The sequence below is a fragment of the Erpetoichthys calabaricus genome, chromosome 7 (assembly GCF_900747795.2).
Source record: "Erpetoichthys calabaricus chromosome 7, fErpCal1.3, whole genome shotgun sequence".
Lineage (NCBI taxonomy): Eukaryota > Metazoa > Chordata > Cladistia > Polypteriformes > Polypteridae > Erpetoichthys > Erpetoichthys calabaricus.
The window spans coordinates 152105705-152132652 of NC_041400.2; the positions used below are offsets into that span (position 1 = coordinate 152105705).

Below are 26948 nucleotides of genomic sequence, written 5' to 3' on the forward strand. Positions count from 1 at the left end.
TATGCTCTTGCCTGTTTGAAAATGCTGTGTTTAAAATTGCTGTTATGTATAAAAAGGTTATGAATATAGATAATGGGAGTTTTAGCAGATGCTGCTATGACTGAAGTTGTGTGGTGATGAAGTTAAAAGAGATGCAATGGACTGCAGAAGATGTCGACTGCAGGTGGAAAAGATTAGCTGGCAGCTTGAAAAGCACCAGCAGTTACACATACCAGTTGTCTTCTGGCAGCATGCACTGTTGGAACTATAGCTTCTAGATAGTCTAGTTTCATACCCAATTTGTCGTCTTTTGTAGCTTACTGTATCTGAAGTTTATTTTTTCAAGCAAAAATGATGTGCTAATTTAATGCAAGCTAGATTAAACTAGAATAACATTCATGTTTCACCTTCCAAATGTCATTAAGAAGACAAATGTTACAAGAATAGAGAGATAGCTTATTCAGGTTTAACTCAACTTTACTTTATACTTTTGTTTATATGAAATAGGCAGTAAGCATAGCCTACTGTTCTTTGTGAAAACTTGTGGTAAAGGTAAAAGGTAAAACATACAAGTCTGAAGTAGCTCAGTGTTACAACATTACTTTTAATATAGCAGAATAATAGTTTCTTAAGGGGAAATTCAAATGCTTAAAATCATTAATGACAAATGGAGAGCTTTTATTTAGATTTTCACATTTTACTCTAAACACAAGTAGAGCTAACTGTTCTTTTAAGGAAACATATTGCATTTTTGCGATCTATTAATTAACTTAGAAAGATTTGCTCTAGATGTCTATAGCATTTCGAGCATTAAATAATTACAAGAATAAATACCTGTATTATTAATTTCAGATCTCATTAGTTTCTGTTTGTATCAAGTGGTAGCTTCTGTATGTTTTGGGATCCGTTGACCTGCTGTGTAACACTGGGAGACCACAACTTATTCAGTTCCAAAACTGAAGATATCTTTTAACTTCATATTATTATTGCACATTACTCAAAAGAACATATGGTGCTTATCATAATTGACTGATAGCAGTATTGTTTGACCATTTGAAAACTATTAACTTTTTGCTGATTTCTTTACATGACTAAAATAAGATGAAAATTCTATTTTAGGCATAGCAACTGAAAGAATTTGTGTTAAGTGAAATTTTGCTGCCATTAGCCTTTACAATACAAACATTATTTATATATATATCAATGATTATGATACAGAGACACTTTTCATATTCTCATAATCGTTCATAATTTCCTCATAAAATAATAACATTTAATGAAATTAACTCCTTTTTTTTTACAATACATTCATGTTTGTGTAATTCAGCTGCATTCAGTAAGATTCTTTCTGAATCCCATTGTTATTGGAAATCTTTTCAAGGTCTTCCATAATCAGATCTTGTTCATTTGCATTACTGTTTGTTTGAGAACAATTTCCTTCAGCTCGATTATGTCGAGATGGCAGTTCTCGGACAACTTGTATCCCTGCTGGTAAAACTGCATTGCCTTGCACCCTGTGAGAATAGGCCTCTCTACGAACCATTTCAGCTGAGCACAACTGGAACTTGAAAGCTGCCTGAAATCCCCTGCGAAAGTTTTCATTAAAATAGCCATAGATGATGGGATTAACACTGCTGTTGAAGAAGGCAAGCCAGTGGGCAAAAGGATATATATAAATATTGATCACCCTGTACTGATGCTCGCTAAGATTGGCATAGTCACTAAGCATCATCAATGTCCACAGGGGAAGCCAGGAAAGAATAAATAACAATGCAACAATCAGCAGCATCTTGATTACTTTTTGCTTTTTCTTTGACACAGTTTGCTGGTTTTCATGGCCGGTTTTTCCACCAATTGGCATGCTTGTTTTAAATAAGGTTATGCCAATTCTAGCATACATAATCACAATAAGTGAAAGAGGAGCAAGATATATATTTGCAAATAAAACAGTGGTGTAGATTTTTCTCATTTCCTGATTTGGCCAATTTTCTCTGCACCAAAAGAATGGATTTGTTTTATTGTCATCTCCCAAAATGACCCTTAGACTTTTCTCTTCAGTTACTTGCAGCATAACTCCAGATGGACACATTATTGAGATTGCCAAAACCCAGATGACCACTATGATCAAGACAGCAGTTGAAATAGTGAGTTTTTGCTTGAAAGGGTACACAATACATCTGAATCTGGAATGAAGAAAATCAAAACATATTAGTTATAATCACAATGTGAAACTAGCAACAAGCCAACCCTAATCAAGTTCAAGAACAAAGAGAGAAGAAAACAAATGAAGCTCTAAACTTTGCACATTAAGTTAGTGTAGCTGAGGCTCAGAGACATGTATTTAGGTGTTTCAGCAAGTGCCTGGGGAGAAACATAAAAGCATTATCTTCTAAAGCCTCTTATCACTAAAGATGTACTTCCTGCTTTTATTTATGAACAGTTTTTTTTTCTCCAAAGTTAGCTTTATTGCTTTGTTTCACTTCAAGAACCATTTTAATCCACCCTTTACATTTAATATATTCATTTTACAAATATAAAGCAATAATTATAATGAATAATTACAGCTAAATATTGAGGTGTGCAAATTTTAGTCACAATTAATGGATTTGAAACTCAGATATATTATTAATGTAAACACATTTATAATTAGGTACTATGTATTACATTTATTCTGCAATTTAATGAAACAAATCCAGTCATACAATCATAGTAGAGTGATATTACATAAAGTAACATTCTCAAAGCTCTTTGATTTTACTTCCTGGTGGGTGTAAAGGCTGTTTAAGCTGAAGTGGGCTCAAGGTAGAAACCAATCTTGAATGGAATGGCAGTCGTTTGCAGTGCCCCCCACATCCACAAGTTCAAAGGGCCAATTTAGCTTAATACCTGTTCTATGTGTGGTTAAGAGAGAGAAAACCCATACGGATATCTACCCAGGCAATAACCAGGCAGAATATTTAACCGCAGGACCCTGGAACAATGAAACAGAAGTACTAATCACACACCACACAAGATCACATTATTACATTGCTATTTACAAAATTACAGACTTTATTTTATGTCAAATTGTTGGATAGAATGAATGTTTACTTAAAAAGTACCTGTCAACGGCAATTGCAACCAGAGTAAATACTGAGGCAGATACTGATATTCCTTGGACCATTCCACTCATTTTGCAAACCATGCTTCCAAATGGCCAGCCTATTGAGAAAATATATATATATTCATATTTAGTTTTGTGGAACTTAAGGTTAAAACTGAAATTAATCAGGGAACTAAAACAATGGAGACTAATTAGGGTAGATCCTACAAAAAATATCCTACAATTAAGTTGAAAGTAAGTATGGTATTTATTTAAAACATTCATTCTTTGGTGCCATTTACACTATAAGTTATAAAGAAATAATCATTTCATGAGTAACTGTAATGCACTGATGAGAAGAAGGACTATGCTCTTGAGTTTGGATTTAAAAATATCCATCGGTCTTATAAGATATGATCCATTATAAACTGTGTAATTATTTTTGCAGTGTTAAATATTATAACAACTGTAGTTGAAAACCTATACAGTTCTACATTTGAAAAACACAATCAAAGTCTCCAGCCATTATAATTTTATGAGTGTTCAAATTAGGAATAGATGTAAATTACATTTTGGATGAAATCCCTATCATCCACATTAGGTGCACAGATATTTATCAACATTATTTTACATTTAATAAATTACCCATCACCATGACACAACACTATTTAGGATCAGATACTAAAAATTAGATTTTTTGTGTATTAAGATTCCCACACCTCTAGTTTTCTGTGTATAGCTGGAGTGAAAAATTTGGCTAATCCAATCTCTTTGCAACTGAAACTGGTCCTAGTATATTAAGTGAGTCTCCTGTAAAAATACTGTCATGGCATTTAGACCTGTTAGGTTAGAAAATACTTTTTTTCTCTTTAGATTAAATCTTAGACGTGTTAGGTGAGAAAATACTTTTTTTCTCTCTAGATTAAATCTAGATAATTACTTCCCAAAGAAAAATAAGGACTTATTACAATGTGCATTATACAGACTAATTTCACTTCTAAATAATGATATTAAGATACTCTCTAAAGTTCTAGATAGAAGGATTGAGAAAATGCTTCCTTCTTTAATATTACAAGACCAAACTGGATTTATTAAAGGCAGACACTTAGCTTCTAATCTTCAGTGTTTGTTTAATGTAATATACTCGCCCACAAAATCTAACACACCAGAGATCTTATTATCTTTGGATGCAAAAAAGCATAGACAAGGTTGCATTGGACTACATATTCACCACATTGTACAAATTTGGCTTTTGCCCAAACATATGTGCATGGCTCAAACTACTCTATATCAGTCCAGAAGCCTCTGTTAGTATTAACAACATTATCTCAAACTACTTCAAACTAGAACATGGTATTCAACAAGGATGCCCCTTATTACCATTGCTCTTTGCAAACTCCATTGAGCCATTGGCTGTTTACTTTTGAAATGCATCAGAGATAAATAATAATAATAATAATAATTCTTTGCATTTATATAGCACTTTTCTCACTACTCAAAGCACTCAGCAATTGCAGGTTAAGGGCCTTGCTCAAGGGCCCAACAGAGCAGAGTTCCTATTGGGATTTATGGGACCTATTGGGATTTATGGGATTCAAACCGGCAACCTTCCAATTGCCAGTGCAGATCCCTAGCCTCAGAACCGCCACTCCGCCTGAAGGGGATTACCAGAGAAGGTCTTGAAGAGAAAATATCACTATATATAAATGAGAAGGTACTGTATATATCAGACCCACAAAGTTCTGTGCCAAACGTCCTCAATGAGCTAGTGGAATTTTAAAAGAAATCTGCACTCAAAATTAATTTGATTAAAAGTATGCTTTTTCAAGTGAACTCTCTAGCACACAATATTAGACTGTACAAATTCCCTATTATTTTAGCAGATCAGTTTAAATATGTAGGGGTAAACATCACAAGTAAATATAAAAACCTTTTTCAACAAAATGTTGCTATCTGCATGGAAAAAATTAAACAAGATCTGAACTGATGGTCTGCCTCCGTCACGCATTAGTATGGAGAATCAATACGGTCAAGATGAACATCCTTCCCAAGCTTCTTTCTCTATTTCAGAGCATCCCCATATATATTAATAAATTATTCTTCATGAAATTAGATTCAATTATAACCTCATTTATTTGAAATTCGAAACATCCATGCATCTACAGTGTGACTCTACAAAGACCTAAAACAGAAATGGGCATGGCACTACTTAATTTTCAATTTTATTACTGGGTAGCAAATATACATGCTATAAAGACCTGGGGCCTCATGTATAAATGGTGCGTATGCACAAAAATGCTGCATACTCCCATTTCCATGCTCAAATCGCGATGTATAAAACCTAAACTTGGTGTAAAGCCACGCACATTTTCACACTAGCGCAATCCTCAAGCTCGGTTTTGCAAACTGGCAGCACCCAGCGTCAAAGCAGTGCTTTTGTTCCAGTGTGGTTTCCCTTTCTTTTTTAGATCCACATCCCTGACGCGGCTTTATCATATACACTGAAATTAACCGCATATTGTTTATTAGTTTAAGGCATCTGATTTTAATTAACCTGTAACAATATAATGGTCCACGGAATGGCCAAACTATTCCAAATACCATAACTGCTTTAGCGTTGTTACTCTCACTGCTCCTTCTTCTTTCAGCTGCTCCCGTTTGGGGTTGCCACAGCGGATCATCTTTTTCCATATTACTTTCACTGCACCACATGGAGTATTTATATCACTGTATCTGAGTGGGGAATCATAGCTCTACAGCAGCTGATTGGAAAGAGAATTATCAGTATACAGCATCAAGCACACGCTGCCTCAGCCATGCTGCCTATTTGAACTGCTCTCATAATGCAAACGCTTCAGAGCCTTTCCTATAAGGACCTCGTGGTTCAGAAACAGTTTCATCCCAAGAACTATAAACGCAATCAATCAGTCCATCAAGTGCTCCTTGTAGAACTGTTTGTATTTATAAGTACAATTACCTCACTGTAAACTTGTGATACAGTTCTAATATTGCACAACCTGTGCCACTTTATAAAGCGTGTATTTACATATGATGATGATATCATTTTTAAGATAAAATACAGCAAAATATGTTTATTACATTATACACATAAAATGTTAACATAATTTAAATAATCTATACTTTTAATAATTAAACATGTAAGGACATGGTGTTGCAGCGCTATCAGGGATTGTTCCTGCCTCGCACTGTATTCTTGCTGTGGCTGGCGCAACACTATAAGGACAGATGGATAGAATCATTAAACATGTACTTTGAAGATATTTCAATGTTCCTTAAAAGTTTTGAAGAATTGGAGTTCTAAGCTTACAGATGGCTTAACGTCTATTACAGAGCTGATTGTGTGGCGATTGGATATTTGGAGAAAGAAAAGAAGGGACAGGAATTGGGAGTTAGTACATTTGAAAGAGACAGTACTGCTACAATAAATTATTTCATCGAAGGTCACGCACGGTGCAGCAAGCATCTTGTGGGAGGCAGGAACAATCTCTGGATGGGATGATATCAAGTATACATCTTAGTATTTAAATTATTCAGAGAACTGTAATATCACAAATGTAATGGATTCTGTGTCGTGTCGGAGGAAGAGAAAGCCCGTTTAAGAAGCACGTAGTGATTCACACACATAGAGCAAAATAAAGTACATGATTAAAGTGGAAATTTCGAGATTAAAATTGACATTTCGAGCTTTTTTCCCCACTGTTTCCCTATTTTTTTTTTCTTTTCTCTGTATCCTAATAAGCTTTCATATGACACTCAGACGGTGGGCTACGACTTGCCTTTTCACAGTGACTTTGATATCTGACAACTTCTTTTTTATTTCGGCACTGTGCGACTTTGTGAACTTGAGCTTTCCAGTTTCTCCGACACTCTATGTCACTCAGTCAACTTCCTTTTGTTGTTTATACCACTGTTAAACCAACAAATAGTATGTTTTTCCTTGCCTCCACTTGTATTTGCTGAAATTCTTCTATTTTCTCCCATGCTTTGGCCATTGCCTTTTCACAGAACGATGAGCTTAAGGGCTATTTATATTGATTTACATATTTAAAGAGGCGTAATTCTGGGAGGAGTTGTGGAGTGGCATTTATTTAGCGGAAGAACATGGAAGTTGGCGTACGAACAGATTTATGCATCTGGATTTTTTTGTGCGTACTAACATTTCTGCTTTTGTCTGTATGCCATGTTTTGGTATGAATTCTACGCATGATGTTATGCATGAGGCCCCTGGACATTGACACATATCGATGAATATACACAAACCTGGTTTGTAATATAAATAAAATTTTGCTGTACTTCTTTATATGCCCTGCTTTTTGCCCCAGTAAATGCAAAGTATCGTCAATGTACTAATAATCCAATTGTCCATCGGTCACTCAGAATATGGAACCAATGCAGGAAGCACTTTAAGTCAGAGAGGTTTTTATCTGTTGCAACTCTACATGATAATCATCTTTTGCTACTCTCTTAAACAAGCAGTGTTTAATGTTTAGAAAATGTCTGTAATTAATCAATTTAGGGAACTGTATATAGATAATGTCTTTGAATCTTATGAACAACCATGCTTCAAATTTAATTTCCCATCAACCCAATTTTTCCACTACTTTCAAATCAGAAACTTTTCAAAAAGGAACCTGCCCAATTTTCCTCACATCTCACTCGTTTCTATTCCAAAGGCAATACTGATCAGTCTTGAAGACACAGACAGCATCTCAATAATATTTTAAAACATTTTAAAGTCTTTTCCTTTCAGGGTATGGCGGGGAAAGGACCTTTCACTTAACATTTCAGAAAATGAGTGGAAGTCAGCTGTGCAAAGAATACACTCCAACTCCATATGCGCAAAGCATACAGTCATTCAACTTAAAATCTTTTATCTAGCATGTTTATCTCATTTTACCTCTGAACATTGCAATCTAGCTCCAGACTCATTAGGCCACACATTTTGGCCATGCTTCAAATTAACATCATTCTGGACAAAAATCTTTGAATGCCTACCAGACAGCCATTGTGTCACAATAACTCCTAACCCATTATCAGCTATGCTTGGTGCACTCCCAGATGCACTTAAACTGGAGAAGGAGAAATTGATAATAATTGCCTTTACCAATTATACTACTAGCACATAGATTTATCTTGCTCATCTGGAAGAATCCCAGACAACCTGTTATACGTCAGTGGGTAACTGATGTTTTGTACTATTTGAAACTGAAAATTAATTCTCACTTACAGGATTTCTTTCAAAACATTTTTTAAAATATGGCAAGATCTAATTAATCAAGCATTTATATAGGAGAAAAGGACATTCTCCTTTCTTTGTTGTTTTTAAAGATTTTCTCATGCTGTTGTCGCCCCTCTCTTTCACTCGGATGGGGGATGAATTCTGGTTTGTTAAGTTTGACTTGATTGTATGGAATGTTGTTTTCTTCAAATAAAACTAATCAAAAATCTATAAGTAATTAAGAGCAGAAAGAAGTGGTATTTTTGTAGCTCAAAGAAGAAAAAAAATAATTTATTGAAAAAGTTACTCTCACTTGATTACATCACAAATAAAAAATCAAACTAAAAATGTGTATAATTTGTAGTGTGCATATCAAGTGGTAACGCACTAAAAATGTTTCAAAATATGAATTGAAATTAATCAGTTATATTCATAAAAGCCTATGATGCTACTCTTTAGTTGCTACTAACAGGTCTATACATCAGAAATATAATATTCAACATTAAATGCAGACACAAAATAAAAATTAACTGAATATGTTTTATTTTTTTTAATTACACCTGCACTGGTTTGAAAAGTAATTAGTTATCCAAAATTCTACTTGAAAGTTAATCACTTCTTAATCTAAAGGCATATATTTTAGTTTTGTTTCCTGTGAAAGAACTCACTGAACACAATAAAAGTAATTTTACTTAATGATGTATGGAAACCTGAATAGCTATGACAGTTTTTTTCCCATCAGTAAATAAGTCAATTTTTTTTAAACTGTGACAGACGTTTGAAACAATTTCCTTTAGTAAAAATCAAAACATGTGAAAAGCACTAAATAACACTGCATTATCCTTTGAGACGAGTCGTGTTCTTCCATAACTGGAATCAATCATTTTCTATAAATCATAATTAACTATTCCTCTTTTATTTTACATTCCTTTTCTCTCTATTTTTGAAGCACTTAAACACTTACAGTGCAAGAAATTGTGAATATACTCTTGGCAGTTTGCTGTAACAGGATAAAAACTAAGGAGCTCAGTACTCTGGAAAGCTCAGAAATGGATCAGCTTGTCATAAGAAGGCTGCTTACAATGTTCCATTCTGAGGTTTAACAGTAAATGTCAAGAGGGATGATACCTAGAATAAATTGAAATGGTCATACTGTCTGCTGCATAAAACTAAATAGTAAATACTCTACAGTACATTAACCTGCTTTTTTCATTTAATATTTTTTTAAATAGTCCTAAAACAACTATCTTAGACACATGTCAAGCTTTTTCTAATGAAGATCTGGTGAATGGGAGGTTCGTGTTAGATACCTGTTATGACCATTTGGCACATGAAAAATAATTATGCTTTACAATGGTCTTTTAAAGGAATACTACACAGATCAAGTCAGTGTGGATTGTCTTCTAAGCCAATTGCGTTATCTGTGTATCTATTGCTGGAACCCCAATGCAAAGTTATTAGACCCTTAATAGTAGTGCCAAGATATTTAAATGTGTTCAGCAAATTTTGGAGAACCAGTTATATGATGCAAAAGTATTTTCTTTCTTGTGTTTTAAAGCTAAGACTGTAAATGTATCACATATAATATTCTTTTGATGAAGAACTGTTTGGGCTGTAGAGTGATCAGTTTTCATATCATAACTGGGATATATGAGTACAATTTGGGACCTGGTATCACAAAAAATCAAAAATCAATGTTGTGACAGTCTGTGGATTTCAGAGAGGACACATTAGCTATCTCTGAACACAGTAATAAACCATTCTTTGCATGGAAGCACATCTAGCCCAATTAGAAGGTACAATACTTTCTGAAATAAAAGTGTTGACTGAAACACTGTTCTCCTGATTTATACACCTTCAGACAGGCAGGGAACGTTGCACTGTACTCTCCAAATAACAGGGAAATATAGCTAGTAATATTTTAGATTTATTAACATTTCCACTATTAACTCAAATTAATATTGATTGTAGAAAAAACTGCTGACATACTTTATATGCGATATGTCAGAATCGTGTAACTTCATGTAAAGTTGTGTAGTTCAATGGTATCAGGTACAAGTATTAGGATTTATAGTAAATAGTCCTACTAGGAACAGTTTCTTCTTATCAACAATTTTACTTAAGAAGGATAACCCAATCCATATCACAAACATTTTTAATGTATTTATTCTAAAAAGTGACATAACAGTACTATACTCATCATTATTCTTTATTTTTCAAGTGCCCATTTGTTGCAGTTTCTTTACACAGTTATAAATATAGCTTCAATTGTGTAGTGACAATTAAGGCAAACGTTCCATGGTAGCGTTCTTAAGAATCATCACAGGGATTCTTTTGCTAGGGGATGCTAATCAAGTACACTTGATTTACTGATAATTACATGCATAAAATTAGAACATACAACAATATGGCCTGGGTGTATTTGGGTTTGTAGTAACACTTTACTAAGGACAAGGGCCATCTACAGAGATCTCAGAGAAGCAATTGTTGTTGGTCATTAGTCTAAGGAGGGTTATAATTAGAAGCCTACCATTCAACAGAGAGGATTATCTACAAATAAAGAATATTCAAAACAGAGGCCAGTCTCAGTAAATTCACTCAAAGATCAGAGTAAATGATATTCCAAAAAAGAGTAGGTGAACATTTACACCTTAACCCAAATTAAATGCTGTGCCAGGTCCTTAAGAGTTCAGTACATAGACAAATGCCCTCAAACATGACCTGAAGCAGGGCTGAGGGAACCATTGGTTCATAGAGAAGAATACATCCTTTACAGTGCAAAACGTGCAGAAAACAAGTACTGTGAATTACTGCAGGTAAAGTTGGTTCTACAAGCTACAGGAATCATAGCGTTTACTTATTTTTCCATCCATGGCTTATACAAGTTCTATCATTTTATTATTTTATAAAAATAACAAATATCTTGGGTTATCATTTTAGATTAGATTTACATACAGTATTTATACAACTTGGTGAAGACTACATGGTTGCTAGTTATGTACTAGTATGTAAAATTATAGAATTGAAAAATAGTACATTTTTTTACCACATAACTGCCCATCGTCAGACGTTTGCTACTGCTTTCGATTCTAGGATTGTCTTAAACTCCCTCGACCAGAGCACAGGATTCTCCTCTGCTGTTAGTTGTAGAGCTTTACTTAATTTCAGCTTCAGTACACAGCATTCTGCCAGTGACTCAAGTGTAGCTCCTCTGTCCATTAACTGTGATGCTGCAGGTGGGGACTTCAAGAACATGACTTTAACTGCTGTTCTACACATTCATTCTGTAAGGCTCTTACCATAGGGAAGGTTCTTCCCAACCTTTCTTTTTAATCTTAGTGCAGTCTGTTCCCAAGTATAATAACTTATGTTTTTCAAAAGGGACTGTTCCTTTTTTTGAAAAAAAAATCTGTAAAGCTATCATCTAAACCTACTGTTAGGAAAAACTCCATCTCTATTTTTGACCTTTTTGTTACATTATTTGACCACTTTGAAAATTTCCCAATTGCACATGTTCTAGCACAATGGGAACTATAATGTTGACTATGTCCTTGTAGGTATGAATTTATGTGACATGATCTGTGGGACTGCATCAATGATGTAAGAAATATATTTAAACCTGGATTTACATGAAGCTAGTGTTCTTTTCTGGGTGAGCACTTCATACATCTTTTGCTTATGGGTATGAAAACAGATGCCCTGTAATCTTCAATGGAATACAAGAGGTTTTATAAAAAAAGCTGGATCTATGAATTACAGCAAATCATAAAAAAATGCTTTCCCTTGACTTTACTGTGATAAGATAAGATGCATTTGAGTCCATGGTGATGCATGATTGTTTAAAAGAAATGCAGAGCCCAGAGGGATACAGGTGCTAAAGGTTGCATGATGGAGCAGCTCTGAGGTGTTGATGAGCATTTGGCTAACCAGGTATTCAAGTGTGAAAATGCATGGCATCCAGCTGCCTTGTTAAGATTCTGGAGTCTGTATTGCTATCAGCTTAAAAGGAGCCTGAGCAGGGAGATCAAAAGGAAGAAAAGAGAAGCATGGAGGTTAAATGGAAAGAAATAAGACAAGACGCATTATGACAGTAGGGCAAGTGCTACAGGATGGAGACAGGCGATTGGGCTTGGCCAAGAGGAGTGTTTGGCCAATGCTTGTGGGGCAGGGTCACACCTGCTGAGCAACTAGGGAGTGGGAGGAACCCATCGCTCCAAGGGACTTCCTGCCTTAAGACTGTGTGGTGGCAGCAGATGGGAGACAGAGCAGGGCTTGTGGGGTCCCAACAGGCAGCAAGAAACATGAGTTACTCAAAGTCAACACAATAACGGAACAAGTTGGCTGTGGTGCACCTGTTGGTGGATGTCTCCTTGGGCTGAGAAGACGTCAGGGCAAGACAGCACCGAGGAAAACAAGGGTTTTAGAGAATGACATATCCTGTGTGTTTCAACCTCATTTTTAAGGATTATTTATGGATTTTTATTGATGACTTTTAACTTTCATATATCACCTTTTTTTTTTATTCAATTTATTTAATACATTGAACTTTAGGAATTTGAACCTCTGTTTGAATTTTAAAAATAAAAGCATTTGCACTGATTTACATCTATCCATGGCATCCGTGCTTTATATTAACTCTAAAACAAAAAAAACAATCGAGGTCCTTTTTTCTGGTGCCTTCCTTATGACATAGGTGCCTAAACAATGCCTGGTAATAATACATTTCAATGACATATCTTAAAACAAAACTGCACATATATATACAGTGGTGTGAAAAACTATTTGCCCCCTTCCTGATTTCTTATTCTTTTGCATGTTTGTCACACAAAATGTTTCTGATCATCAAACACATTTAACCATTAGTCAAATATAACACAAGTAAACACAAAATGCAGTTTGTAAATGGTGGTTTTTATTATTTAGGGAGAAAAAAAAATCCAAACCTACATGGCCCTGTGTGAAAAAGTAATTGCCCCCTGAACCTAATAACTGGTTGGGCCACCCTTAGCAGCAATAACTGCAATCAAGCGTTTGCGATAACTTGCAATGAGTCTTTTACAGCGCTCTGGAGGAAATTTGGCCCACTCATCTTTGCAAAATTGTTGTAATTCAGCTTTATTTGAGGGTTTTCTAGCATGAACCGCCTTTTTAAGGTCATGCCATAGCATCTCAATTGGATTCAGGTCAGGACTTTGACTAGGCCACTCCAAAGTCTTCATTTTGTTTTTCTTCAGCCATTCAGAGGTGGATTTGCTGGTGTGTTTTGGGTCATTGTCCTGTTGCAGCACCCAAGATCGCTTCAGCTTGAGTTGACGAACAGATGGCCGGACATTCTCCTTCAGGATTTTTTGGTAGACAGTAGAATTCATGGTTCCATCTATCACAGCAAGCCTTCCAGGTCCTGAAGCAGCAAAACAACCCCAGACCATCACACTACCACCACCATATTTTACTGTTGGTATGATGTTCTTTTTCTGAAATGCTGTGTTCCTTTTACGCCAGATGTAACGGGACATTTGCCTTCCAAAAAGTTCAACTTTTGACTCATCAGTCCACAAGGTATTTTCCCAAAAGTCTTGGCAATCATTGAGATGTTTCTTAGCAAAATTGAGCCGAGCCCTAATGTTCTTTTTGCTTAACAGTGGTTTGCGTCTTGGAAATCTGCCATGCAGGCCGTTTTTGCCCAGTCTCTTTCTTATGGTGGAGTCGTGAACACTGACCTTAATTGAGGCAAGTGAGGCCTGCAGTTCTTTAGAGGTTGTCCTGGGGTCTTTTGTGACCTCTCGGATGAGTCGCCTCTGCGCTCTTGGGGTAATTTTGGTCGGCCGGCCACTCCTGGGAAGGTTCACCACTGTTCCATGTTTTTGCCATTTGTGGATAATGGCTCTCACTGTGGTTCACTGGAGTCCCAAAGCTTTAGAAATGGCTTTATAACCTTTACCAGACTGATAGATCTCAATTACTTCTGTTCTCATTTGTTCCTGAATTTCTTTGGATCTTGGCATGATGTCTAGCTTTTGAGGTGCTTTTGGTCTACTTCTCTGTGTCAGGCAGCTCCTATTTAAGTGATTTCTTGATTGAAACAGGTGTGGCAGTAATCAGGCCTGGGGGTGGCTACGGAAATTGAACTCAGGTGTGATACACCACAGTTAGGTTATTTTTTAACAAGGGGCAATTACTTTTTCACACAGGGCCATGTAGGTTTGGATTTTTTTTCTCCCTAAATAATAAACACCATCATTTAAAAACTGCATTTTGTGTTTACTTGTGTTATATTTGACTAATGGTTAAATGTGTTTGATGATCAGAAACATTTTGTGTGACAAACATGCAAAAGAATAAGAAATCAGGAAGGGGGCAAATAGTTTTTCACACCACTGTATATTAATATTTTGTTTACACATACAGTGCATCTGGAAAGTATTCACAGTGCATCACTTTTTCCACATTTTGTTATGTTACAGCCTTATTCCAAAATGGATTAAATTAATTTTTTTCCTCAGAATTCTACACACAACACCCCATAATGACAATGTGAAAAAAGTTTACTTGAGATTTTTGCAAATTTATTAAAAATAAAAAAATTGAGAAAGAACATGTACATAAGTATTCACAGCCTTTGCCATGAAGCTCAAAATTAAGCTCAGGTGCATCCTGTTTCCCCTGATCATCCTTGAGATGTTTCTCCAGCTTAATTGGAGTCCACCTGTGGTAAATTCAGTTGATTGGACATGATTTGGAAAGGCACACACCTGTCTATATAAGGTACCACAGTTGACAGTTCATGTCAGAGCACAAATTAGGCATGAAGACAAAGGAATTGTCTCGAGGCACAAATCTGGGGAAGGTTACAGAAAAATTTCTGCTGCTTTGAAGGTCCCAATGAGCACAGTGGCCTCCATCATCCGTAAGTGGAAGAAGTTCGAAACCACCAGGACTCTTCCTAGAGCTGGCCGGCCATCTAAACTGAGCAATCGGGGGAGAAGGGCCTTAGTCAGGGAGGTGACCAAGAACCTGATGGCCACTCTGTCAGAGCTCCAGAGGTCCTTTGTGGAGAGAGGAGAACCTTCCAGAAGGACAACCATTTCTGCAGCAATCCACCAATCAGGCCTGTATGGTAGAGTGGCCAGATGGAAGCCACTCCTTAGTAAAAGGCACATGGCAGCCCGCCTGGAGTTTGCCAAAAGCCACCTGTAGGACTCTCAGACCATGAGAAAGAAAATTCTCTGGTCTGATGAGACAAAGATTGAACTCTTTGGTGTGAATGCCAGGCGTCACGTTTGGAGGAAACCTGGCACCGCTCATCACCAGGCCAATACCATCCCTACAGTGAAGCATGGTGGTGGCAGCATCATGCTGTGGGGATGTTTTTCAGCGGCAGGAACTGGGAGACTAGTCAGGATAAAGGGAAAGATTACCGCAGTAATATACAGAGACATCCTGGATGAAAACCTGCTCCAGAGCACTCTTGACCTCAGACTGGGGCGACGGTTCATCTTTCAGCAGGACAACAACCCTAAACACACAGCCAAAATATCAAAGGAGTGGCTTCAGGACAACTCTGTGAATGTCCTTGAGTGGCCCAGCCAGAGCCCAGACTTGAATCCGATTGAACATCTCTGGAGAGATCTTAAAATGGCTGTGCACCGACGCTTCCCATCCAACCTGATGGAGCTTGAGAGGTGCTGCAAAGAGGAATGGGCAAAACTGTCCAAGGATAGGTGTGCCAAGCTTGTGGCATCATATTCAAAAAGACTTGAGGCTGTAATTGCTGCCAAAGGTGCATCGACAAAGTATTGAGCAAAGGCTGTGAATATTTATGTGCATGTGCTTTCTCAATTTTTTTATTTTTAATAAATTTACAAAAACCTCAAGTAAACTTTTTTCACATTGTCATTATGGGGTGTTTTGTGTAGAATTCTGAGGAAAAAAATGAATTTAATCCATTTTGGAATAAGGCTGTAATGTAACAAAATGTGGAAAAAGTGATGCGCTGTGAATACTTTCCGGATGCACTGTAAATATTACAATGGAGGTGGAAAAAGGACAAACTGCAGGTCTCTTTTGAAATTCTTAGAACTCACTGGAAGTCCTATCAAGAGGCTATGAGATCAGCAAAATCACATTTTTTATCATGTTTAATTGCGAATGCTGCCTTGAGACCTAGCGTGCTGTTTAGCACCATAAACACTCTTTTAAACCCACCTGTCCGCAGCTTCCCTGAGAGTACGCCTGAGACCTGTGAGCTTTTTCTTAATTATTTTATAAATAAAATTCAAGCCATTTGTTCCAGCATTACTCTTCCAAGTGTTGATTATTGTGGGAAGACACCAGTCACTCTAAGGCCAGTGCACAGCCAGTTTTCTTCCTTTCAGCATATTGACTCTTCTCAGCTAGCTGATATAATCCTGCATATGAAACCTTCCAATTATCCGCTAGATATCTTACCTGCACGCCTATTTAAAGATACTTTTAGAGCGTTTAGTCCAATTGTGTTGACTATTATTAACAACTGTCTAAAATCTGGTATAATGCCAGACAACTTTAAACATGCAATTGTTCAGCCTTTGCTGAAGAAGCCCACACTTGATCCTACAGCTCTGTCAAACTTTAGGCCTATTTCTAAGCTCCCATTTCTGTCCAAAATTATGGAGAATGTGGTTTCTTTGCAGTTAATTTCATATCTAAGGATAACAATGTATGTGATGTGTTTCAGTCAGGTTTTAAAAAACTTCATAGTACTGAATCGGCTCTGCTGAAGGTAACAAATGATATTCTATTAACTTTGGACTCTGGCTCTTCTGCAATCTTGGTCTTGCTGGATCTCAGTGCGGCATTTGACAAAGTGGACCATGGAGTTCTGTTAAAATGGTTTGAGGATGAAGTAGGCTTTCAAGGCTGTGCACTGAAATGGTTTGTGTCCTACCTGAAAGGCAGATCTATGTCTGTTAACATAGATGGGAATTTCTCTCAGCCAGCTCTTCTCACACAAGGCGTCCATCAAGGTTCTATCCTGGCTCCTCTTCTATTTTCCCTTTATCTGCTCCCTTTGAGGGCCATCTTTTACAAACATGATGTTGTGTATCATTTTTATGCTGATGATACGCAGCTGTACCTCAAAGTTAGTTCTGACATCACTTCATCTGTAAAAATGCTGTTAAAATGCTTTGAGGTTATTAAATATTGGATGGCACAACATTTCTTGCAATTAAACGAAAATAAAACAGAAGTCATTATTTTTGGTCCTACCACATCTCCAGTTGAAACCAGCAAGCACTTAGGACCTTTGGCAGCAATGATTCATAATGATGTCAGAAACCTAGGTATCATCTTTGAGTCGTCACTAAGTTTTGAAAAACAAATCTCCATGGTAGTAAAGTCCAGTTTTTACCAACTGAGGCAAATTTCTAAACTAAAATCCTTTCTATCACAGAAGGACTTGGAAATAGTCATTCATGCCTTTATTACATCGCGACTAGATTATTATAATTTCTTATATGTAGGTTTGCCAAAATCTGCTCTGTCACGCCTTCAGCTGGTTCAGAACGCGGCAGCTAGATTTTTGATTGGGTCGAGAAAAACAGATCACATCTCCCCCATTTTAGCCACTCTCCACTGGCTGCCGGTGAGGTGTTGCATTAATTTTGAAATCTTGTTGTTTGTTTTTAAAGCCTTGCATGGTCTCGCTCCAAAATATGTCTGTGACCTCCTTCACCCCAATGTGCCACCAAGAGCACTGAGGCCATCTGGACGACTGCTGCTTGTAGTGCCAAAATCTCAGCTGAAGTCTTGGGGAGACCGAGCATTTTCAGTTGTTGCTCCTAGGCTTTGGAATGACTTGCCGCTGCACATCAGGTTTTCGTCCTCGATGGAGGTTTTTAAAAGTCATCTTAAGACCTACTTGTTTTCTTCTGTCTTTCATTGTGTATGATGGGATTGTGGTGGATGTTACAATTGGTTGTTTTATTAATCTGTTTCTGCCTGATTGTTTGTATTGTGTTTATTTGTATGTTCTTTTTTGTACAGCACTTTGGCGCAACCTCTGTTGTTTTAAATGTGCTTTTATAAATAAATAATCTAATATAATCTAATCTACCTTTTGCTTGTTTACATCCTAATTTTCCCTGCTTATCCTGGTCATGTTATTGACAGTTCCAAGTTTAAGTTGTGACAGGCTGCTGAAAAAAACCTGGACTGTCACATTTACCTAAATTATATTTATTTCTTTTGATTTGTGATTTTTGTATTTATCTGCCCATTTTTCCTAGCCTCACTATTAATATTTGGGCAACATAACCTCTGATGAAATCCAGAGTTCCAAGAGAAATAATAATAATATGCAATATTACAACAAAGAGGAGCAGCATTATGTTTTTTCTCCAGACATGCAATGACAATGCTTTACAGTGAAATATTTGGACTACAACTGGAAAAAAAAGATTAATGTGGCCTGTTTAATGAATTAAAAAATATTGTTGCATCCAGGGCCAGCAACGAGGCAATTGTGTCAGGCAGTGCTTTGATCAGGGTGACATTGTTCTGATTTTTTTGTTTTACATTACAAAACAATAATACAAAAAGTTGAACCTTAAGAATTATATACACATCCAGTACTGTATTTATATATTACCTTTAAAATTTCTGAGAAACAGAATTTTAAACTTTCATATTATACGTTTCGCAACGCCTTGCCACATGTCAGTATGAGAAACTAGTATTCAATTCATTGACTTATACATACTGACATAGGTCCAAGGGTGTGGGAGGAAGCAGGGTTTATGGCAGTCCTGGATCAAAACTAAAGAAAAGTAGCAAAAGTTATGCTCTCTCTTATGTTTTTTCATGTCATGTTTCTGTAAGAAAATCTTACCAATGTCATAAGAGCAAAGGTGCAGTTGCAACAGTGTTTTCCAACTGTTTTTCTGTGATGACATACTTTTTGTAACCCAAAACAATTCCAAGGCAAGCCACTATTCTGCCAACTACAAAATCATTAAACCTCTTAGACATGCTTAAATTGTCCGAAGGGGCAGGACTATCAGAGGCACCAATAAAAAAAAAAAAAAAAAAAAAAAAGCAGCTTGGAGGTTGGCATTTTCAGACACAGCACTTAGCACTTCGGACTCATTTTCCCAGGTGCTTTGTCCCTTTGCCCACTAATACAGGTATGGCACACCTGGGTAGCACTCATTGTGCACCAGTTGAAAAAGACCTGTTTAGAGTATAATTATAAAGTCGTTGATGGTGATGAACAATTGAGGATGGCATTTGTGGAGTTTTAACACAAGTTTTAATGTATGCCCATTTAAGAGATGCTTATTTCAGTTAAGTCAGTCTTTAGCAGTTAATTCGAACTCTACAGTTGTTTTGAATGTTTAATTTTACTTTGACATATCTGTATCTCATATTCCATACCTACATATTGCTTTTAGGAAGGCATTCAAATTCAGGTTGTACTTACTCAAGTAGTATTTTGTTAAAAGGTCAGGTTTCAGGTCATTGAATTTCTAACATTCCTTTGTGATGATTCTACATTAATTTTGTGAATCAGAGTATACTGTATTTACTTCATGATTTATGTATTTATTTTATGATTACATGTTTTAATGTTAGATACAATATATATGTTATGTTTGATTAGTGCTTAATGCTGAAAAGAGCTTAAATGAACAGTATTTTTACAAGGTTTCACATTGGTCATCCGAACGTTAATATTACAAACTGTAATGGGGCTTGGTTTAGGATTTGAAAAGTGGTGGGCACAGAAAAGGAAAAGAAAGTAAGCAAATGCCAAAGAGCAAAAAATTGTACATAATACTGTTTTTAAGAGTTATTCAACAATAGATTTATAGAGAAAAAGCTGTGAACACTCCATTAAATAAAACTGCATAGCATTTTTTTATGTTTCTTTAGTTTCTCAGTGATTCCTCCTGGGGTCTTTTAATTAATATGTGTGTTGTGTCCAAATGGAGAAATACAGTTCTCTGTTTCCCAAAACCAACAGATGCCTACTGTCAGTTAAGTGGGATAACTCATAATTGAAATCTTAAAAATACTCCATAGACTATACAATACAAGTATTGTACTGTATATGTTAATGGATTTCAGCATTATATATAAATCTAATGGCTAGAATAACCTTTGTTGTGCTCATCTCTTCTCAGGCTAATACCTGTGTGATTTATTACATCAATATGGCTCTTATTGTATCACAAGCACATCTTAATGCACTTTATAGAAATTAATCTCCACAGTATGACTTAATACTTTGGTAAAATGTTTATTAACATTTAACCTCTATTGTCAAATCTAAACAACATGAAATAAAGAGACCATTGCTATTCCGGAGATGAATATTAAGATGAAAAAAGTCAAATCCTGCTCTCAAATATTTTATAAAATGCAATATTCCAGTTTATGTTACACATTTTAAAGGCTAAAACTCTTTCTGCTTTGGACAACTGTGAAACTAAAGTCATCTATTATTTTAACATTCATAGTACAACCCCAAACCAGAAAAAGTTGAGACGGTCTGAAAAATGCAAATAAAATAACACAGTGATTCTTAAATTTACTTTGATTTTTATTTCATTTTAGGCAATATGAACCCATGATATTTCATATTTTGTCTGGCCTGCTTCATTTCATTTGTTATTATACATTCATTCCTGCATTTCAGGCCTACAACACATTCCAAAAAAAGTTGGGACAGTAAAGCATTCACCAGTTTGTAATGTTGTCATTCCTCCTTGAAACACTCTAAAGACGTTTTGGCACTGAGGATACCAAACAATGAAGTGTTTCAGGTTATATTGTCATTTTGTCCCATTCTTCCTGCATACACGTCTTAAGTTCTTCAACTCTTCAATTCCACTCAGGGGGGTTCAAACGTTAACACTATACAAGATTATTGTCTATTATACCTGCCTTGCACTCTCCCTTGGGGATTAATAAAGTATCTATCTATCTATCTATCTATCTATCTATCTATCTATCTATCTATCTATCTATCTATCTATCTATCTATCTATCTATCTATCTAACAGTTGAGGGTCATTGTCGCATTTTTCATTTCAAATTTCTCCACACATCTTCTATTGGGGGTAGATTAGGACTGCATGCAGCCCAGGCCAGTAACCATAACCTCTTCTTCTGCAGCCATTCCTATGTAATGTGTGAATGATGTAGTTTTGCAATTCTTGTTGAAAAATGCATGTATCTTCCTAGAAAAGATATCGTGTTGAGGGCAGCGTGTGCTTATCTTAAATCTCAATGTACTTTTCTGCATTAATGCTGCCATCAAGATGAAGATCTATGTAAGTGAAGGATGACAAAAAATGTAAGAAATGTTGAACACATACCTAAATGATAAACTTAATATAATGCACACATTTAGAGACTACTATAAATCCTTATATTCTACTCAGTTTAAGGAAGACAAGACACAATCTAATGCATTTCTGGATGCATTACAGATACCACAAATATATACTCTTAGTGCAGAAGAATTGGATAAACCTCTGGCACTATCAAAATCACTAGATGCTATAAACTCGCTTCAGAGTGTGAAATCATACAGACCAATTTCACTTCTAAATACAGTAATGATATTATGATAATCTCCAAAGTCCTAGCTAGAAGGATGGAGAAAGTGCTGCCTTTGGTAATATCACAACATTAAACTGGATTTATTAAAGGCAGACAGTTAGCTTCCAATCTTTGACGCCTGTTTAATGTAATATATTCACCCACAAAGTCAAACACCCCATAGATATTTTTATCGTTGGATGCAGAAAAAGCATTTGATATAGTCAAATGGAACTACCTTTTCACTAAATTGGAGAAATGTGGGTTTGGCCCGAACATTTGTACATGGATCAAACTAATGTATACCAATCCAGAAGCTTCAGTTTGTATGATATGGTACTATATATATCAGATCCACAAAATACTGTGCCTGCAGTCTTAACAGCACTAATAGAATTTCAAAAAATTTCTGGTCTCAGAATCAGTTTGAATAAAAGTGTGCTCTTCCCAGTGAATTCTCAAGCATACAATATTATATTGGACGCCTTCCCTTTTATCTTTGCAGATTAGTTTAAATACCTAGGGGTAAATATCACAAGTAAACATAAAGCTCCTTATCAAAAAAACTTTGCCGTCTGTATGGAAAAAATTAAGCAAGACTTGCATAGATGGTCAACCCTTCATCTCACCTTAGCTGAAAGAATTAACATCTATCTATTATATAAAACAATTTTGGGTAAAGATGTGATCATCTCAGAGAGACACTTTGAAGTCCCGCGAGACTTCTTGTACGTCACGCCCTACTTACAAACATTTTCTCAGAAACACTTTAACTTCCCACGAAACAAGTAAGTGAGACAAAAGGACTGCTGCTGTACAGGCTTTTAAATGATCGTCGCGCAGCGCAACATGCAGATCATGCAGCAAGGCAGCAGCAGCTACTGTACAGGCTTCTAAATGATCGACGCGGAGCGTGACATACATATCATGCAGCTCGGTAGCAGCAGCTGCTGTACAGGCTTCTAAATGATCAATGCGCAGCGCGACATGCAGGTCACGCAGCCCAGTAGCAGCTAGCAGCAAGCCAGCAGCTAATCCGTCTTTAGCGTGTGCTCAGCCCTACCCTTTTCACAATGCAAACGGCAGACACACAGAGTGGCTAGTGTGAAGCGTGCCTCCGGGGGTGGGGGTTGTGAGGTAGGCGAGCGAAGCGATTAGGTGGCACAGCCCCCTAGTTGCTAAGATGAATATCCTTCCTAAGCTTCTCATTTTATTTCAAAACATTCCAATATACATCAATAGATCTTTTTTTAAGAAATTAGATTCAACCATAACCTCATTTATTTGGAATTCAAAACATCCACATATCCAAAGGGCGACCCTACAAAGACTTAAGGCGGAAGTCGGCATGGTTCTACCTAACTTTCAATTTTATTACTGGGCAGCAAATATACACGCTATAAAAACATGGACATGGACACAAATAGATGAACATACACAGGCTTGGTCCGCAATAGAAATAAAATCCTGCAGTACTTCTTTATATTCTTGGCTTTGCACCCTAATAAATACAAGTTATCAGCAATATATTAACAATGTGCTTCACTCACTCAGAATATGGAATCAATGTAGGAAGTATTTTAAGATAGTGAAGCTTTTATCTGTGGCACCTCTGCACAAGAACCACCTTTTTCCACCCTCTGAAAAGTATGCAGTTTTTAATGTCTGGAAATCATTCTGGATGAAATCACTTAGAGATCTGCACATAGACAACATCTTTGCATCCTACAAACAATTACACTCCAAATTTAACTTTCCAGCAACACATTTCTTTCACTACCTTCAAATTAGAAACTTTGTTAAACAAAACCTGCCCAATTTTCTTCACCTTCTACCTACCTCTATGCCAGAAAAAATATTGATCAGTCTCGAGGACTCAGACAGCATTTCCGTAAAAATATAAAACCATTTTATAGTCCCTCCCTTTCAAAGATCCAAGAGTACAGTGGGAAAAGGATCTCTCACTCAACATCTCAGAAATGGAATGGAAAGTAGCAATGCACAGAATTCACTTGAGCTCCATATGAGCAAAGCATACTGTAGAATTATTCAGCTCAAAATTATATATTGAGCGCATCTCTCTTGTTTAAAATTGTCCAAAATGTTTACAGGGCAAGATCCAACCTGTGAATGCTGCAATCAAGTTCCGGCCTCACTGGGCCATATGTTTTGGGCCATAACCAAATTAACATAATTCTAGACCAAAATCTTTAAATGCCTTTCAGACAGCCTTGGTGTCACAATCCCTCCTAATCCACTAACAGCTGTGTTTGGGGTACTCCCAGATGGGCTTAAAGTGGAGAAGGACAAACAAATTGTAATTGCCTTTACTACACTATAGGCACCTAGACTTTTCTTGGTCAACTGGAAGAATCCTAACTCTCCTATTCTAAGTCAGTGGGTAACTGATATTATATACTATTTGAAACTGGAAAAAATCAAATTCGCACTTAGAGGATCTGTACAAAACCTTTTCAAAACCTGGCAGGATCTAATCAATAACATTTTACAATAAGCATTTAAAGTGAGGAAGCAGGTTTTCTCCCCTCTTTTACTCCATTTATCTTTATTTATTTATTAATTTATCTATTTACTTATTTTTACTAGCTTTAAGTTTTACTCTGCTGGCATAGCTGTCTTTCTCAGGGGTGGGGCTGATTTGTTTCAAACCTTTTTTTGTAAAACTTGAGGAGTTATTTTTATGGAATGCTATGTGATTTTAATAAAATCAATAAAATCAAAAAAATAAGACAACCATTTTTTCATGTTTTAGTACTAACGACAACATTTTGATATGAAGTGTATAATGTGTGAAGACTGAGGTCCAAATATCAAATAAGCACTTTCACAAAAGGTACAAAAATAACCGAACAAGTGCGCTTTTATTCAAGACTATACATTTCTTGCATTTCCTGTCATCCTACACTTACATAGATCTTTGTAGACACTGAACACTCATGAAATGCATGTGTTCCAAATAACAATATATTATTTACCCTATGCAACTCAAGGACCTCACTCCCAGATAAACAAGGCTTGAGCTGGGAGAGCTTTTTGCCCTTCCTGCAGTGGTGGGAGGATGGGATAGCAGGCTTCTTGCTGCTTGTGCTTATCAACACATTTACAACACAAAAGACGCTGATGGAGAGGTGTGAACAGATTTAAGGTGGGCCGGGATTATGAGTTTTTTCGTAGGCTTTGGTACTTCTAGTGTTAAATGAGCTATTATCAGTGTCTGAATGTGGCCAACAGCAAGAAGACCATATATGGCCTTTTGTGTTAAGTTATCTTCAAAGACTATAATTTTTGACAGTTTTATGTTTCCAAAGCTCAATATAGCTTCGTCAGTGTGAAAGGGTCAGGTTTATCTTTTCATAAAGTAATAAAAAAACAAACACAATATTATAGAAATAAGGTCCATTTTATATCCAGATGAAAGGTTAAAAATGCTTTACAGATTTTTTACATCCTCCCATCAAAGCCCTCTTAGAGCTCATTAATGAGGTGGGAACACCCATCTGCAGCTCCATATTCCAAGAGCTAATGACAAAATATTAGAATAATGAAATGATTCATTATCGACATAGTAGGCAATTATCATATTTTCCTAATGTGATGAGATGATCATGACGTGAGTGTATAGCTTGACATTTTGAATTGTCAAGCATATTTTTTCATTGGTTTAATTAGTTTCCTTTAGGGTTAATTTTAGAAATTAAACTCTTCATTTTTCTGAACATGAAATTATTTAAAAGAGTACAATTAATATTTTTTGTCATTGACTGGCTCGTTTTGTCTTTAATTTGTAAAATTAATGATGACTAATAATTTCCATCTATTTTTGAAGAATACATTTACAATATTAAAAGTGACTCAAAGAAGTCTGGATGCCTTATTTACCTAGTTAGCTCAAGCCTGTCTTTTATTTATCTACTATATAATAAAACACTAATGTCTGTGTGTGTGCATGTGTGTGTGTTTCTAGTCCCTCAGAGCAATGTGCTTGGTCAGTTTGGCTTTCATGACTCAATCGAAAGAGGAAGCATGAGTGTAAGACACATTAGGAGGAGTAAAGGTGTAGGAGGCACGCTGAGAGTCACAATCAAAGACAGGAAGTATAAAAGTGAACAGGAGGCAAGCAAGGCACCTCAAAATGACACAGTCTGAGCAGCAGGCTTTATGGGAATGTACTGGAGAGAGGGAGCGCCAGGCAAAAGAGGTACATACACACAGGAATACCAAGGAAAGGTACTGAAGATTTACGAAGAGCGAGATTTTTATAAATATGTTTTAATTTATTCTGTTAACTGTGCAGTTTAATATAATTCCGTGTAAAGGAATGAACATAATGTGTAGGAAAATATGATGTGAAAGAAATAAAAAACAGCAGTATTAATGAAACAATTACATTTTTTTCACATTCTTAAAATTTTTCTAAAAGTGTTAGGTACCATAAAGCGAAATCTGGCAGTCTTTCAGAAACATAATATTTAAATGATAACTTGCAAACTTGACCGATAGTGATTAATGTACTTTCATGATAATTATTGGTAAAAGTTCATCAAAAACCTTTTGCACTTTTACTATTGGGTGAATCCAATAACAAATTTATACAGTATTTTCATAGTGATCAAATAACAGAAAAGGCCCATGATGTTGGTATCACTGACCTAAATGCTGACACATTTCTTGGAACCATCTCATGATATAAACTGACACTTTATGCAAGATTTAAAGGAAGTTATTGGCTGATAATTTTCTAAAATGTAAGAGTGTCCAATTAAAAATACATTTCCTTTGAGATTAAATTTAGAATAATCCATGTGTCCCATGGGCTTTTAAGTGAATTTTCTGCAGCAGGAGTTTTAAGTTAATGGTTGTGAACATAATATTTGGCAGCTCTTAGCAATCAGCCCCTCACAATGTTAACATCTGTTTCATTAAGTATTTGTAGTTCATCAAGTAAGCACTTATCCTGACAAGTATCTGAACAATAGTAGATACAGTACACCTGCAGTGCTCAAAAAAGTTTCATTATTTGAATGAACAATATGTACTTTA

The 26948-nt window shown here is 36.1% G+C and overlaps 1 protein-coding gene across 1 annotated transcript in view; it reads right to left on the bottom strand.

Annotated features, from left to right (window-relative positions):
• Positions 1-660: 660 nt before the first annotated feature.
• Positions 661-26948, bottom strand: part of npffr2a (neuropeptide FF receptor 2a) — a 180477-nt gene continuing 154189 nt past the window's right edge. Inside the window, exons 4-5 of the mRNA XM_028805561.2 lie at positions 3081-3180; positions 661-2162 (exon numbers count right to left, since the gene is read on the bottom strand). Coding sequence (XP_028661394.1) covers positions 1313-2162; positions 3081-3180 — 950 coding nt within the window. The 3' untranslated portion in view covers positions 661-1312. The remainder of the gene's footprint in view (positions 2163-3080; positions 3181-26948) is intronic.